The 16,615-nt window shown below is 38.5% G+C and overlaps 2 protein-coding genes across 5 annotated transcripts; one reads left to right on the forward strand and one right to left on the reverse strand.

Moving 5' to 3' along the window:
- Positions 1-335: 335 nt before the first annotated feature.
- On the reverse strand, positions 336-8,791 carry pcmt (protein-L-isoaspartate (D-aspartate) O-methyltransferase). Of its 3 annotated transcripts, none has more exons than XM_061707445.1 (8): positions 8,579-8,791; positions 5,010-5,114; positions 4,877-4,908; positions 4,372-4,476; positions 4,082-4,202; positions 2,144-2,229; positions 1,878-2,003; positions 336-1,299 (listed from the first exon to the last, which is right to left on the reverse strand). In XM_061707445.1, exons 1-8 carry the CDS (start codon positions 8,751-8,753, stop codon positions 1,294-1,296), a joined length of 756 nt encoding a protein of 251 aa, XP_061563429.1. In that variant the 5' UTR covers positions 8,754-8,791; the 3' UTR covers positions 336-1,293. The 3 variants fall into 3 exon arrangements, with proteins under 3 accessions (XP_061563429.1, XP_061563427.1, XP_061563428.1); XM_061707443.1 differs by having other exon boundaries at positions 1,834-2,003; positions 8,579-8,787; XM_061707444.1 differs by having other exon boundaries at positions 1,777-2,003; positions 8,579-8,786.
- nup43 (nucleoporin 43) lies at positions 8,341-15,983 on the forward strand. Of its 2 annotated transcripts, XM_061707442.1 has the most exons (9): positions 8,341-9,571; positions 9,659-9,787; positions 10,279-10,401; positions 10,530-10,607; positions 11,973-12,135; positions 12,238-12,373; positions 12,480-12,631; positions 12,762-12,878; positions 15,474-15,983. In XM_061707442.1, exons 2-9 carry the CDS (start codon positions 9,668-9,670, stop codon positions 15,701-15,703), a joined length of 1,119 nt encoding a protein of 372 aa, XP_061563426.1. In that variant the 5' UTR covers positions 8,341-9,571; positions 9,659-9,667; the 3' UTR covers positions 15,704-15,983. The 2 variants fall into 2 exon arrangements, with proteins under 2 accessions (XP_061563426.1, XP_061563425.1); XM_061707441.1 differs by lacking the exon at positions 8,341-9,571 and having other exon boundaries at positions 9,578-9,787; positions 15,474-15,982.
- The last annotated feature ends 632 nt before the right edge of the window (positions 15,984-16,615 follow it).

Here is a 16,615-nt window from a genome sequence, read left to right on the forward strand (position 1 = left end):
CTTCACCTTTACGTTGTTAAACTAGCACTAGCAAGGACTGACGTCATTCTCGAGTTTGTACTCATTTTGTGCAACACTGGACAGTCAAACTTAGACATAAAACTTTTACTCAGGCCTAATCAACATCATTTTAAATAAAGGTATATCAAATTTTTACTCTTCTTAAAGGTTAAATAATATTTTTCAATTATCCATATTCTTTAGTACAATATTGGTAAATTTAGATTACTATGTACAGACTTAAATAAATGCAAATTACATTAAAAAGGTTTCACAAGCTATATAGGAAAAACACTGCCAAAAAATAAATAAAATAAAGTAACAAAAGGCAGACACAAACATAAGCATCTCTTTATTTTTATATGCCGTTCCAGATTCTGTGAAAGCTAGATTTCAGCCATCATTCAGATCACCCAAAAAATACAATTTCATCACATTACGTAATTTACCCACCTCGAGAAAAGAGACATTCGTTTCCTTTATATTGTTGGAGTTTATTTTGGCAAAGCAGTGACTGTCCCATGTAGTGTCAGTCACCAGAGCAGCCTGCACAAGTTTTAAATGGAAACCAGCGGCAGAAAGCAACACATCACCCGGTGGAAAGCACAGCCTTGCATGTGCATCAGTGCCAGTGGTATTAAGTGCTCTGCGGTCTTTAGAAAATTTTCCATATGATCAAACATGTATTTAATGTGTGACTTATGAGTGCTGCACATCAAACAGGTTGTGGTTTACATAAGCCATTGTGTTGCCCTGTCTTTGTGTTGTGTTTTCCTAAAACTGATGTCAGGGAGGGGGAAAAAGCTCATATTCTAGCAGAAAAGTCTACAGTTAGATGATCCACACACACACACACTGTAGCTAAGTGAATTGTCTAAAGGCTCAGGCATTGTTCTTTGTTGCTCTGCATTCCTCCTACATTCAGCTTTGATCCTGCTGAAATGCAACGCTGTAAAATGTCTAACTGCAATTCAAATGGTAAAACCACAAAAGCCAAAAAAAAAAAAAAAAAAAACTAAAATCTGGAGGTTATAAAGAACACAACCAAAAAGATGCAGGCCTGAAAAAAAAAAAAAAATCCATCTCAAATATTTCTGTGGAGCTTCAAACAGTCTTTCTTTGCAGCCCTGCCAGGGCCATCATCAGTGTAATACTCTAGTCCATTAGACTTAAACAAAAAGAGCATGTTTGACTATGCCTTAAACAAAATGTCAAGAGCTGTCTGACTCCATCCAAGTGTTCTCCAGGTTGAAACTTAAAAGGTGGATTATGGACTGTCTTCTTCTTCAAAGTTCATCCCTGGAGAAAAGGAAAAAAACAAAAAAAATGTCAGACAAACAAAAAGAAAAGCCACCACCATCCTGGCATGCAGACAGTGGAGTTGGAATCACATGCAAACATTTTTAACACATTGTCAAGATAAAAGTCAAATGGGGGGTGCTGTGTTTCTACTTTTTACAGAAAAGCGAATCAAACTATTATTAGTGCTGTGAGGATCCAAATTGGCAAGCCAACCATGCTTCTTCAAACCAAGCATAAGCAGCCACACTTTCCCACTATGTTGCATTTTAGCACATTCTTTTTCATTTGGTATCCAAAAAGATTAAAAGTGCATTGGCTAGGAGTTTTCATTGCGGTAGTTTGTAAGGAGGTGTTAAAAAGATGAAAGAAATGTGCAGTTAGTTGGTATGGTATGGAAGAAGCAAAAAAATGTCAACAAGCAGCATAATGCAGCGCTCTGTGATCCATCGCCTGCTCCAAGCCACACCATTTCACCTTTGCCACTGTGAGAAGGAGAGAGGGGGAGGAGGGGGAGAAAGAAGTCACTTCCACCTGGACCACTGCTTCTCTCTGTCTGTTAAAGGCACATAAATCACCCCCATCAAGGGCTTCATTTTGGTGCTGCCATCCTCCATTTTATCGTACTGCTCCAGCATCTGATTTCCTCCCGCCGGGCCAACGGGCAGGATCAGTCGGCCACCGGGCTTAAGCTGGTCCAAAAGCTAGGAGAGGTACCAGATGTATTATTTAATAGCGTGGCGATAAAGGACAGCACCAAAGAAGACATTTAAAAAATGTAAAAAAGTGAAATAAGCCAATGGAGCCTTGAATTCAACAAAAGTGAAAGTATTGAGAGACTCACAGCTTGAGGAACGTTGGGCGCAGCAGCACCAACATGGATGGCGTCATACGGTGCCTCCTCTGGGAAGCCCAGTCGCCCATCTCCCACTGAAACACACCAACCAGGTTATACGGTACATGCTGCCAGACACAGCGCTCCTCTGGTGAATATCCTCACCAGGAACAAATCTTTGAATCATTCTCACTAGGGATGGGCGGTATGGACTAAAAAAATGTATCAAGATAATTTCTGGCATTTATCCCGATAACGATAAAAATGATGATTAAAAAAAATACCAATTCAACTCCACCTTTTTAACTATAAATCTATCACCACATTCAGTCTTTGGAGCCCCCAAAACAAGTTTTCTTAGCTTATAAAATCACAAAGTAGAAAAAAATACAATTTGATAAATAAAGAAACAGGACAAATAAATAAAAGTTCACTGAAAATAAAATCCAATCAGTGATGACCTCTTCTAATATAAATAAAATGTGCAAATTAACCTGTGGTTGGAACATGCCACAAATTAGATACTATTGCAATTTTTTTTCCTAATAGTCAAACGTTATATCAAAATGTAACAACCATTTCCTTCTGTTTTTGCAGACTCTGCATATAATAGATGATGTTTGCTCCTCGTCACTCTTCTTAAATCCAAACCAGTTCCAGATAACGGAGCTGGAGCCTCGTTTAACGAGCTCCTCGCTCTCAGATCCGCCTTCCGCCATGTTTGTTACACAAAAACATCATCAACAGGAGTTTATTGTTTTTACCGCGAGATGATAAATTCTTACCGTGGGGAATTTTTTTGACGGTATATCGTGAACGGTAAAATATCGCCCATTCCTAATTCTCACGCTCATCTACTAATTGAACTATTTCAAAACTACTGTTTTTCACATATTACACTGGACAAAGTGCAAAAAGTTAAAGCTTCAACCATTTCAATCTATACCAAAAAAATGTATTTTGTGCCATCTTTGCATTTCCTTGCTCATTCCTTCAAATATTAGGACGTCAAGAGCAGTGGCCATCCTCACCATCAGTGTCCTCACCCAGACTCCTAACTGCCTTACTGTCAGATACTTTCAACTTTTTCATAAAAAGATTAACAAAAAAAACACAATTTTAGCTTTCTTGCCATGCATCTTCTCCTGGGTTTGTCTCTGACTCCACACATCTTTATACTTCTGTGGTGTAACCACATTATTTTGATATAAAGAAGAGAGGAAAAAAAAAACTCTTTGAATGTTTCTTAGTTTAACGTTTTGCTGGACCATCACTGCATTGCCATGTAACCCTGTGGCAAGCTATTTTGTCCCACGTAACATGTCCGGGCACAGAAAGTGGATTCGGGAACCAAAATTCATTGAGAGATTTCAATAATTTCTTTGGTTATTGCTTATTTTTATATACCCATCACTGGCCTGTAGGGTAAAAGCAAAAACAACCAACAACTTGCCACTACACAAAATAACCTACAAGGGGCAGGGAGTGGATGCAAATTTCCAATCCTTTCTTTATTCTTCAAATCAATCCATCTCTCCCTCCCTGACGATTAGTAACAGCCCAGTATCAAAGGCTGGAAGGTCTTTAATATTTTGTGCCATCTAACATCATCCAAACCAAAGACTGATCTTTAATCGCATTCAACATTTCAACCAATCAATTAAAATCGTATGGAATTATATGTTTAACCCTCATTGCTTCCCAAGCTGAAGCCAGATAAACTTAGATCAATGAGGGAAAAAAAGATTTACAAATCTGAAATTTACAGACCTGTCACGCTGCACACTGTCTATTAAGCAACTCTGTTTCGTTTCATTCTTAAACCAATAAACAGTATTGCAGTTTAATTTGTTTTGAATGGTTTAGGAATCCAAAATGTCTGATTTTTGCACAGTTTCAAAAGAAAAAAAAAAACTAATATCACAATCTTCATTGATGACATCTTACCTATTAGGTGGATTCGGCCCGATGTTATCAAACTGGGATCATCCTTCGTCACATTGTTTATAGAATCATCTACCAGCTCCTTAATGTGATCAATTCCTATAACTTTCCCTTTTGGACCTACCTGGAAAACATAAAGGGTACAGTGTTCGGGTCAAACAGACATATCTCATTATGAAATACATTTTATCTACAGTAATTGGTATATTACTGATTTTTTTTCTTCTAAATACTGAATCACAATGTTATCAAAGAGAAATAGTAGACGTTTACCCGTCATGTGTGTGGCTCACCATTCGTGCGAAGCAAACAGACAGGATTCCACTGCCAGAGCCGACGTCCAGAGCTTTAGCTCCTTCATACAGTTGATCGTGTAAAAGCTCCAGTGCATAGGCGTGCTGGTTGGACGAGCCATCAACAAGAAAACCGCATCATAACCATCAGTCAGCACTCAGCAATACACACTGTAAAAACGAGGTTGATCCCACCCAGAATATCCACAAGAAACGTGCAGCTAACTAACATCCTGCCTCCATCTCTATCTGTATTAAAAAGAATGCAAGTATTTTTTTCCACCCCATTTGCTTAAAAACTTTGATTATAAATATAAACAAATATTTTAACATGCCAACAGTACGTGCAAATATCCTGCATGAAGCAACTATTGTTTAGTAAAAAATATATAAATATACATATATATAAAAATAGACTGTTAGGATTAATTGAGTGGGAACAAGCTCTGCAAAATCTTTTCAAAGTTACAATTCAGAGGATGCAGAACAGTCTAGAAAGTCATACCATATGTGGGGCGCTGATGGTCGCTTGATAGCCTTTTGGTTAAAAGTAGAGCATAGGTTAGGTAAGTTCATTGCTCTGATACCTCACTGCAGTGAATGAACGAACGAGCATGAATGAACATGAGCGGACGTACCTATCGACTGCGGTGAGTCCATGTAAGGGTTACATCTGGAGAAATGTGCTCGGTCTGTGGTCAACATGACTTCATACACCTTGTCGGATTTAATAATGCCATTTTCTGAGGATGGAAAAAAAAAAAAAAAAGAGTTTGTGTCACAACGCGTTATGATAATACAGGTAGAAAAGCAGGCAGTGGAATATTATGTAACCTTGCAGCAGAATAACCAACAAGTCAGAACAAAGTTAATTCAAATATATTCGACATTTCAAAAGAAAGGTCTTCTGATGTGTAAGACAACGACATGCACGGTGAGAATGCGGCATTACTCTGGTAATGTTTCGCACACAAAAACAGAAAACCCAGAATATTTTATCCATTAACAACATTGACTGTCCTCAAAACACACGTGTGGGCATGTTACATTCCATCAGATTAACTGAATAATACTACTAATCCCCATCGTTGCAGCACCAGACAAGATAAATAAACTAAAAATCCATTGGAAAACTTCTGAATACTTGAATAGAAAGGCAGACAGAAACATGGCATCAGTCTCCAAAGAATGACATTAATACACTGGGGTGTTTTATTTATAGCCTGGCAACAACTGAGAGGATGACGTTACAAGCATCAACGGGTCACGTCATCAGGCATTACCTGTTAATATAGAAATATTAACATTCATGAAGGATAAAAATGAACTTCCAGATACGATCTAATCTGCATCTGTGTGTCACTGGCATGAAATAGTCTATAAAAAGCCACACACATTGTATATTTGAGTGTTTGTGATAGATGTACACTATTCAAACATTTACATTATCAGTCATACAGTGTGAAAGATTATTGTATCTGTATCATGGTGCATGACAGAGGATACATAATGTTTAAAACTAAAAAGGAAGGTATGCTAAAATGTGAATCCATAGACTAAATGCTGAAAAATACTGACAAAAAAAGGCAAGAAAGGTATGAAAATTGTTGCAGCATGAAGAATAATTTTAATATCACATGTTAGTCCCATAAGAAAACATTACAACCTTACAGAAAAATGCAATACCAAATAAAGACAGAGGCATAAAAACAGGCCTGGCCACACTTGCAGTAACCATGTATACTGTACTTGTTATGACCACAAAAAAATGCCTAAGCACAAGTCGTTAGAGAAGCAAAAAAGAAGAATGACATTTTCAAGACATTCCTCAAGAAATATTAATGTCCTTAAATGCTAATCCCTCCTATTAGTTCCTGCAATATTTTGTGCCAAGGAAAAGAAAAGCCAATGACAGCCGGCTCCCATTACTCACTGCCCTCAGAGCTATGCGCTGCTTTAGGATGCATTACGAATAAACCACACAAGGTGCCAGATGGACAACTACAGTTCCAACAGATTTCTGGAATCAAAATTACCAATAAACATACACGATATTTATACCTTTCCTTAAATCATTCTCAAAACTTGAATCTGTCTTTACCTAAATGAACAACACAGTATCAATTTGTCCCCTCCAGAATTAAGTACAAAGTTTAAAGCCATAATTTCCTGGAGTATATAATTGAACGTTGGATAAAGATTACAAAAAGTAAAGGAAATGAAGGGGGATTAAACATTGGGGGGGCTAGTACTGCTTGAGTTGGCCAGTTCTGAGCAGGACAGAGACAATGAGACGGTCCTGAATTAGCATTCATTCTGCGTGTGACCTGCTTAAATTATGCTAATACTGAATTACATTGAAGTATCTCTAAACAGGTCAGTTACTAATAATGTGGAAAAGCTAATGACCACATAAAACAGAAAATAACATTCAAATCTGGCGTTAATTATGTTTTTATTCTGATGTCAAAGATGATGACAAACTGCATCAGAAATGGTCAGTGAATTTATTTTAAGAGGCAGTTGACTATTTTGCTTACATTGTTGATTTACAGCATAACATTTTTTTTATTTCTATGGAGTTTTAAATATTTATGAATTAGTTTAAACGTAATTGAATTTCTTATTTCCTCTTGTACAAATGCATCATATGACCAGTATTAAACTGGGCTACAGAATCAGATCTCTTTGATTTCTAGCCTACAGCTATTGACAATATTGTTACAGCTTGCAATTATATCCTTGACTGCACGTAGTATAAATAGATCTGGTAGATACTTAACAGTGACAGTGGACCACACCCTACAGTCTGCAAATATCATCCCAGCGACTTTAATTTATGATAACCACGCAGGAAACGTCATTAAATATAAGATTGCAGATGGGATATAGTCAGTACTCAAGTTGAGGGGGGATGAGGGGGGATGGCATCCCTCCTGAAATAAAAACGGTCCAAATCATCCCCCCTGTAAAACTGCCATCCCCCCTTTACATTCCTTATGTCATTTCATCAATGAATCTGGCATTACTGCTATTTCAACATTTAGAGTCATCACCAGAAAAATAACTTACTGGTATTTAACAATTTTCACCTGTTTCAAGTAAATTTTCACTTGAAATAAGTAGAAAAATCTGCCAGTGGAACAAGAAGATTTATCTTCTCATTACAAGCAAAAAAATCTTGTTCCACTGGCAGATTTTTCTACTTATTTTAAGTGAAAATCTACTTGAAAAAGGTGAAAATTTTTGTTTTTTCCAGTGATGAGTCTTGTTTTAAGTGTAATGAGATTTTTTTACTAAAATGAGACATTTTAACTAGAAATAAGACAAATATTCTTGTTAAGATTTTGATTTTTTGCAGTGATCCATTTTACTTATCCTGTGAAGGATAGAGTCATATTGATAAGTTCAGAAAAGTGTTTTTTATTGTTGTGTTTTGATGTATTTGATGTAAGCCCAGTGGATATTTAAATCTTACAGAAGGCTGCATTTAACTGCTGCTATGTCATTCCTGCAGTATTTCTGCAGCTGTTTTGGTCACGCTATTATTTGTAATATATAATAATATTTGTAATCAGCACAAATTATCTGTCCCCATATGATAAAATCCACCATCCCCCCTGATCTTTTTTACACCTCGAGTACTGCCTATAGTGGACCTTGCACCACCTAACAATCATCCATCAAGGTGGATACCGGGTCCCCCGTTTTCATGCAATTAACAAACCCTGGCCACCCGTTTTTATACACACAATGGACATGATTTCCGACCCAAAGCTGTCCATAAACTGTGTTGCAGGTGGTATCTGGTCCAGATCATCAGTGGTGTGGGCGGGGCAGCAGCTCCTACAGCTACTGCTCCAGCGGCAGCATCGCCCTAAATGACGCACATGCAGCTAGCGGGCTAGGCTAACAACATACGTATTAATGTCCTGGGACTGCGCACAGAGAGGAAATATTGTTTGCCTTTGTTTGTTAATTTATTGCCCCGAAAAAGGACAAAAGCATGCATCTGCCCCAGGGCGTGAACGTGGTTGGGGAAAGGGGTGGAGAGCCGGGTAACGCTGGGTCATCAACAACACACCACATAGCTTAGCAACCCGCTAACCCCAGCCCCTCAAAACGGGAGTTTTCCCCCTGCAGCGTCGACAAAAGACGCAAGTGCTGCCGCGGTGAAAGAAAAAAGAAAACTGCATTGTAAACTTACTGCGGAGGTTGTTGACCAGCTCAGCGTGGCTGGCTCCTCCGGATTTCCAGGCCATTATTGAACAGACTTTGCGGAGTGAGTAGACAGCAGCTGTCAGTGCCGCGCATGCGCCGAAGGTTTTACCGAGGAAGACGACGACCTCGAGAGCAGACGGGGGGGCGACGTCAGCAGGCATCCGAGCGGCTTCACACCCGCACCCTGACGGGAAACAGACAAATAATTTAATTATTTAGATGCCTGTCTAGGTCACTGTTCATTTAAAGTGAAAAAAATGCCACATTCCTCGGTCTCTCCGTGCTTGAGCTTTATCAGAGTTGGTGCAGTGACGAATAGCGGCCGCTAGGGGGCGTGAGGCGCCCGCCAGCATTCTCACAATTTGAATCTTTCTTTATCTAAAATGAACAACACAGTATCCATTTGTCCCCTCCAGACTTAAGTACAAAGTTTAAAGCCATAATTTCCTGGAGTATATAATTGGATGTTGGATAAAGATTACAAAACGTTACAAAAAGTAAAGAAAATAAAGGGGGATAAAACATTGGGGAGGGCTAGTACTGCTTGAGTTGGCCAGTTCTGAGCTCTGAGCAGGACAGAGACAGTCCTGAATTAGCATGCATTCTGCGTGTGACCTGCTTAAATTATGCTAATAATGAATTGCATTTAAGTACCTCTAAACAGGTCAGTTAATGTGGAAAAGGTAATGACCACATGAAACAGAAAATAACATTCAAATCTGGCGTTAATTATGTTTTTATTCTGATGTTTATTTAGATTATTTAGATTATTTAGATACCCGTCTAGGTCACTGTTCATTTAAAGTGAAAAAGTGAAAAAATGTCACATTCCTTAGTCTCTCCGTGCTTGAGCTTTATCAGAGTTGTCGCAGTGATGAATAGCGGCCGCTAGGGGGCGTGAGGCGCCCGCCAGCCAGCGCGGTGAGCGTCGACGGGAGAAAAGCCGCTTCGCTTCTTTGGTCTCACCGGGCCGCCGTAGGCACGTATGATTTACTCGGCGCGTACATCTCTGTTTGTCAATGAACGCTAAGCTAATACCAGTCATATTTCATTCATTTTAATTCAGAAGGAGGAGATGGAAAGTACAACTGCTAAATACGTCTCCCAGAAAATCAGCAAAACGAGATGGAGCCCAGTGTCGCATTCTTCTTTACAACAACCAGATATATTTGCTACTGGCTCGTGGGACAACGAGGTTAGCACAGCTGCATTTACATGGGGGATAGTTGGACCCAGAACCAACTTAGACATGTTCACTTGTATCTGTATACTGTTTATATTTCGTAATTATATATGTATATATTTGTTTAAATATGTTTTACTTTTCTACCCCTCCCCTGCATGTGTGTGTTAAGTTACTGCTGCTGCACAAAGTGAGTTTCCCCATTGAGGGAGAAATAAAGGATAATCTAATCTTTTTCTAAATAGTTCACGTACACACGTTGCAGTTCTTGGAGTGTGGTTTAGACACGTCAAGAGACGTCTTTCTTTATGTTTTTGCTGCATGATCAGGGATCAATACTAAAACCATGAATGTATCTAAATCTGGTTTCCAGCACTGTTTCCTTTATTCTGCAAGAGGTTGGATAGTTGTAACTGATATTTAATAAAGTCATTGGCCCATGTTTATAACTGCAGTATTTCACACGTGATCAAATATAACAAACTTCAGTGTGTCACTTTCAGGACAACAAGATTTCCATTTGGTCCATTGGGAATAATGGCAGTCCCAGTCTGGAAGATGGATTTGAAGGAGACCCGCAACTTTTATGTGAATACAAGCATAATGGGGATGTGCTTGACCTCCAAGTAAGACACCCAATAGGTTGTGAAGTCATTTGGAGCCACTTATGGTCGATTCAGTTCAGTTTTTTTTTTTGTTTCATAAATGGATAATTATTATTATTGTATTGGTTACTGTTATTGTTTTCTTATAGTTTTTGGACCAAGACAGAATCGTCACGGCATCGTCTACAGGAGCAGTCACTGTGTTCCGCTATCACCAAAACAGCCAGGTACAGCCAGACATGCTGCTTGGTTGAAGTTATAGGTCACCTGACACCCACTACCCCTAAATTGTGCGCGTTCCCATGAGGGTAGTGGTGTCCCAATTCCTCTTTTCATCTAGGGGGAGTGGGGAAAACAAGGGCTAGTTAGTATTAATCTAGCCCTACAGAGCGAGGGATTTCAGATGCTCACTAGCTGACCGAGGGCTAGAAAAACTTCCCAGAATGCTTTACGTCATCATTTGCAGACTGAATCAAAAAAAAAAACATGGCGGACATTTCTTATTTTTAGTGAATAAAATCAATATTTTGAGTTAGTTTCTGCATAAAAATGCGTTTTGATTACATTTCTAGCGAGAAATATATATTTTACTTTCATAATATTCACTCAGTGGATGTACATAATCACTCGCTTGCCCGTTGTTGCAAAGTCTTTTTCAAACCTCGCCAGACTAAAGACTGATTTATTGTTCCGCGTTACACCAACGCAGAGCCTACGGCGTAGGTTACGCGGCGCCGTACCCTACGCCGTACCCTACGCCGTAACCTACACCGTAGGCTCTGCGTCGATTTAACGCGGAACCATAAATCAGCTCCCGAGCCGGCGGCTCTTCTCATCCCGAAATTTTCGGAGCAAATTTCTTAACAAGCTTGCTTTTGGCTCTCGTCTTCCTAATATGGTGTGACGTATGTGCAAACGTAACTACGCAGTCGCTTACGTACCCGAACGTAAACCACGCAGTGACGTAGCAAGCAAAATTTAGGGGTGGTGTTGAAAAGTAGGGGGTAGTGGGATTATTGGGACTGGGCCCTGGGAAGATTTCAAGGGCCCTAAAATGTGTGGCTTGATTTTTAGGGCTAGTGGTAGAAAGTAGGGGGTGTATTGGGATTGGCCCTTAATCTAACTTCTAAAATGAGTGCAGACTCAGAGGAACAGGAGTGAAATTGAACTCCAAACCACAGTTATTGAAGCAGAGGCGAGAAAAGTAAAAACATTTAACAGAGAGAGAGACATGGTACCACTGGGATTTCTCTGCTGTCATGCTCAGTTTAAGTACTGATGATGGAGCAAAACACAGGTTACAGCGGGAAGATGTCACTGCAGGTCAACCTGTATTCATGGACTAATTTAACTACTTCAAGCTTTTTTAGTTTATTTTTTTTATAAGGCTACCTGCTTAGAGTGAAAGATATAACAATATCAATTAAAAATGTTGTTCTGTCCTGAACGTAGCTTATATCAACATTTCTAATGAAAGTTATGATAGAAAGTGGTACAAATGGCACACAAATATGCTTCAGTTCAAGGAACAAAACCTGATGAAGAGGAGCTGCTCTGCTTAATTTGATAATCCTTTTTTCTCCTGACTGCAGACTATCTCCGTTTCCCACAGCTGGGAAAGAGCACACCGTTACCCTTGTGACAATGCTCCTTGCACGGGTGTCGTCTGCAGCAGTCCTGACATTGTTTCTGTCGGAGAGGATGGTAGGATCATCATCTTCAGAGCCGACCAGGAAGGAGTGATCAGAGTCATAGGTGAGATGAAGATTAATCACCTTCATCCAGACAGCCATATATTTAATATAAAGTGAAATAAGGAAAATTGACATGTCTATTGGATGATTCAACCTTTGCTAGAGAATGCCGACAGCAGTACAATTCATGCTGCGACATACCTGAGGACCACAGAGGTTTTGACAGTCAACTCTATCGGCCAACTGAAGCTGTGGGATTTGAGACAACAAAGCAACACACCGTCGCAGATTTTATCCCTGTAAGAGCACTGACATATTTTCTTTCTTCTGCACTGCTTTTAGTGTACGGTATCTTCTCATCTGGCTGACGTGATTCTATTAATCACATTTTTTGAATCCCCACAGGTCAGGAGATAGAGTTCCTTTGCATTGCGTTGACAGACACCCGAATCAACAGCACATTGTGGCCACGGGTGGCCAGGACGGCATGCTCTGTGTCTGGGATGTGAGACAAGGCAACACGCCCTTCTCACTTATGGAGGCACATTCAGCTGAAAGTAAGACATTTTGTGAAGTAATGTAGTCTTTTGCTAATTAACTTCTTATCTTTTTTTTATTTATTTTTAAAAAGCCATGGCTGTGAAGAACATATACAGTGTTTTCCTTTTTTCTTTTGCCTTTGGATAGTGTGGGAGGTCCACTTCCACCCAACCAACCCAGATCACCTGTTCACCTGCTCAGAGGACGGCTCGCTGCTGCACTGGGAGACTTCCTCCCAGTCAGAAATGCCGTCTTTCTTGCAAGGCAAGTCACATTTATAATGAATATATCATGTTTTATTTAAGATTATTCTGTCCCTGTTGTTGGACAGTTTTAGACATTTTAAAAGCAATGGTTTGTACAGTAAAAAAAATGCATGATTTTATTATTTTCATGCTATAAAGATCCAATGTACAAGCAAGTGCCATAATCATTAAAATATCAGACGTGTATTGTAGGATTGGCTGAAGTCTTTATGGTTATTCAGGAATAAGATTTTAAAGTTAGAGTAAAGAAGAAATTGATGCACATTTCAAGTTGGTGGTATCCCAGCCAAACATAACTGATTAAAACAACTGCCAGTTGCTAAATGTCTCGGCCAGTGTGCTGTAGCACTTAAGTGGGAGAAAGATTGAATCAGTCAGTCTGCAGTGGATTCACCGTCTCTGGTAATAGTGCATTTGTCAATCCCAGCTTTCTTTGGTGAAAGTTTGAAACTGCCATTTAGAAATGATGCAGTTCTTGGTTGTGATCCTCTCCGTAACGTGGATCTGGATAAAATTGGATAACAGTGTTTACTAACTGTAGTGATTTATTCTTTGGTTCTTTCAGTAGCTATATGAACCTTTATCCTCAGTGATATGGAATTCAATATATTGAAAATATATTGTCATTGCATTGTCAATATGTGGAATATGAGTGCCATGTGCTCATGCATTCATGCTTTGAATATCTATCACTATGTTTACATGGATCACAATAATCTAATTATAATCAGATTACTATGATTAAGAAAGGGCCATGTAAAAAGCAACCGTAATCTGATTACAGTCATAATCAGAGAAAGCAATAATCACAATAAGGCAGGTGGAGTAAATAGTAATTATGAAGACATGTAAGCACTTTAATTGAAATATATTGGCGTTTTCGCTGAATTTTGCATCAGTAAATTCCACTGAGAAAACGGGTTCCCACCAGTCTTTACACCTTTTCCCCATCCAGTACTACCAAGATCTTTGCGGGGGTACAGAAAATTTACCCAAGCAACCTGTTGCTGTAAAAAACTGTTGGCGTCTGCTAACAAGAAGAGCATTGTACATAACAAGTTGCACTCGAAGCTTTAACACGATCTGAAGCTAAACACCCAGAATGGTATATAAGGCATCATTACACCAGGGAACTCTGTGTTATTTAGTTTTCTCGAGGGAATGGCGAACGAAGGTATAGTGACTCGGATTGCCAGATCTCGAGAAAAATAATAATTCAAGAAAAAACCTGATGTTCATTTGCGTTATTTTAGCAACTGTTAATGAATTACAATGGCAAGCAGCTTAAAAGTCTTTCACTTAGTACATAAAACTGAATTCAACTTGCTGGCCATTACAATTAGGGAATTCATTTCTAAATGTGTGCATTGGTAGTTGAGAGTAAAAACCTTATTTCATGGACAACAGAGACGGACAGAATTCAATGTCAGGTTTTATTAAAAAGGAGGATGTTTAGCATGTGTCATGTGTACAAAGTAGGTACAAAGTGGAGATATAAATGTCCCTACTTAATAAGCCGTAATGCGCTGCTATGATTTGTATGGGGTTCCCGTACACTGGTTACATTTCCAGCGCTGTCATGTTGGGTTGATGCCACACATAGTAATTCTACCCCGGGCCAAACCAACCACAGCTCAGAAAAAGTCCAAAAACCTGCAACCCATGACTTCTGATATTTTAAAGTAATTTCACAAAATAACATCCAAAGTCGCCTATATTTGGCAACAACACTGGTAGTACGTAAGCTACGCTGCATTAATCAAACTTCAGTCAACCCAGATTATGAAGTCATTATTCTTAAAACAATTTATGTAAATTCTTTAATCTGAATATTGTCTTAATTAGATTAAAGGCAATAATCAGACTATTATTGTGCATATAATGTTCACTCAACGGCTACTTTATTCAGTATAGCAGGTGCACCAAAAAAAGGTGCCAGTGAGTGTATATGGGCAATCAGATAGGCACTCACACACTCACTCTCTCTCACACTCATTCATTTAAAATCTACCCATTTGGGGATATTTCATAAATTCCCTCAATACTCCAGAAAATGTTCTAGAGGATGATGACGTTCCACTAAGATGATCAAGAGATTGTATTTCTATAAAATCAAGGCCAATTAATAAGTTGCTGGCAGGTCAAAGTCATTTTATGATTTTTTTTTTTATTTACCTCAGTAGGGGTTGTAGTCATTTCACTCCAGATTGTGACCAAAACAAAGGTAAATTGAATGTCTAAGCTGAAGTACAGAACTTGTTTAACCATAATGTTAAGTAGAGTTTTGGTTGGTATCGTACCAACAATGTTGATACAGTGAGTTAAAATAAAGATAGATTTTTCTCTGTATTTAACACAAAATAATATTCCTAGGATGCATTTCCTTATTTTGTATATTTACTGTGCAGAACACTTTTTAGTATATTTATCATTGGTAGTCAGTTTTTTTTCTAAAACCTAAACCAGTGATTAAAGGTTGTCAGCAAGAGCTTCACGGAGTTGAAAATTACGCATGGTTTGGGGTTTAACAAACTGGCACGTAACTACATGTTAAAGTGAAATAGTACTAAATAAAAACATTTCCCTTTACTAGGTGGCAGGAACAACAGCATGATCTCCCGCAGTGCGATGGCCCCGGCCGGGGGGAACCAGTCCCTCATCAACACCTGGCTCAGTGGAGACACCAGTAAAGGCCGGCTGGAGACCACGCACATGCTGCCCAGCCAGACGCTGTCTGTCAACAGCTTGGATGTGCTGGGACAGTGTCTTGTCTGTGGGACTGATGGAGAAGCTATTTTTGTCAACAGACAGGTCCCAGTTTAAAAGAGCTGTTCATGGACATGACAAGTTGTGGATAACAAACTCATTTACACTGCATTTCAGGCTGAACAGAATGTTGTCTTTTTTTTCTTTTTTATCATTCAATGTGCCCAATATACTAACTATAGGATAAGAAATCTGGCTTTACTTGTGTAAATATCTAGTAAAGTGCTTAATGTTTTAGTATAAATTCCAGTGATTTGTACTTTAATTTCAAGCAGTTTATCAAGTTAAAATTGTTTTGTATAGATTCAAATTAAACAATATAAAATTTAAAAAATGAATAAATTTTTTACAAATGTTGCAGCATATTTCGGCTTTTTTAAACACCATTACAAACATCAACACGAATACTAAATGAACTGCGATGGATTAAGTAAAAACTGAAAACATAGAAAAACATCCGGGTAACTTGTATAAAGTTTATCATATTCAATCCATTGAATCCCCAGAAGCACTTCCGGTCTTTCATTGAAAAGTAAAGGTCTACAACGAAATCCGGTTCTTTTAGCTGAATTGAATTATTACGGCTAAATACATTAAATTTCTGTTATAGCAAGAATTAAACACGGTGTTGTTAAAAAAAAAAGATTATTGTGGTCAAGTGTACAGGACTGTCTCAGAAAATTAGAATATTGTGATAAAGATCTTTATTTTCTGCAATGCAATTTAAAAAATAAAAAAACAAATGTTATACATTCTGGATTCATTACAAATCAACTGAAATATTGCAAGCCTTTTATTATTTTAATATTGCTGATTATGGTTTACAGTTTAAGATTAAGATTCCAGAATATTCTAATTTTTTAAGATAGGATATTTGAGTTTTCTTAAACTGTAAGCCATGATCAGCAATATCAAAATAATAAAAGGCTTGCAATATTTCAGTTGATTTGTAATGAATCCAGAATTTCG

This window comes from Cololabis saira, chromosome 18 (genome assembly GCF_033807715.1).
Source record: "Cololabis saira isolate AMF1-May2022 chromosome 18, fColSai1.1, whole genome shotgun sequence".
In the NCBI taxonomy this organism is placed as follows: Eukaryota; Metazoa; Chordata; class Actinopteri; order Beloniformes; family Belonidae; genus Cololabis; species Cololabis saira.

What these genes read in the sequence shown, in the direction of transcription:
- nup43 (XM_061707442.1), top strand. Translation starts at nt 9,668, where the DNA reads ATGGAAAGTACAACTGCTAAATACGTCTCCCAGAAAATCAGCAAAACG. An exon ending in CTGGCTCGTGGGACAACGAG is followed by an intron (nt 9,788 to 10,278) that starts GTTAGCACAGCT and finishes TGTCACTTTCAG; the next exon opens with GACAACAAGATTTCCATTTG. An exon ending in GGGATGTGCTTGACCTCCAA is followed by an intron (nt 10,402 to 10,529) that starts GTAAGACACCCA and finishes GTTTTCTTATAG; the next exon opens with TTTTTGGACCAAGACAGAAT.
- pcmt (XM_061707443.1), bottom strand. Translation starts at nt 8,753, where the DNA reads ATGCCTGCTGACGTCGCCCCCCCGTCTGCTCTCGAGGTCGTCGTCTTC. An exon ending in CCATCAGCGCCCCACATATG is followed by an intron (nt 4,477 to 4,876) that starts GTATGACTTTCT and finishes TCGTCCAACCAG; the next exon opens with CACGCCTATGCACTGGAGCT. An exon ending in CTGTTTGCTTCGCACGAATG is followed by an intron (nt 4,203 to 4,371) that starts GTGAGCCACACA and finishes TATGTTTTCCAG; the next exon opens with GTAGGTCCAAAAGGGAAAGT.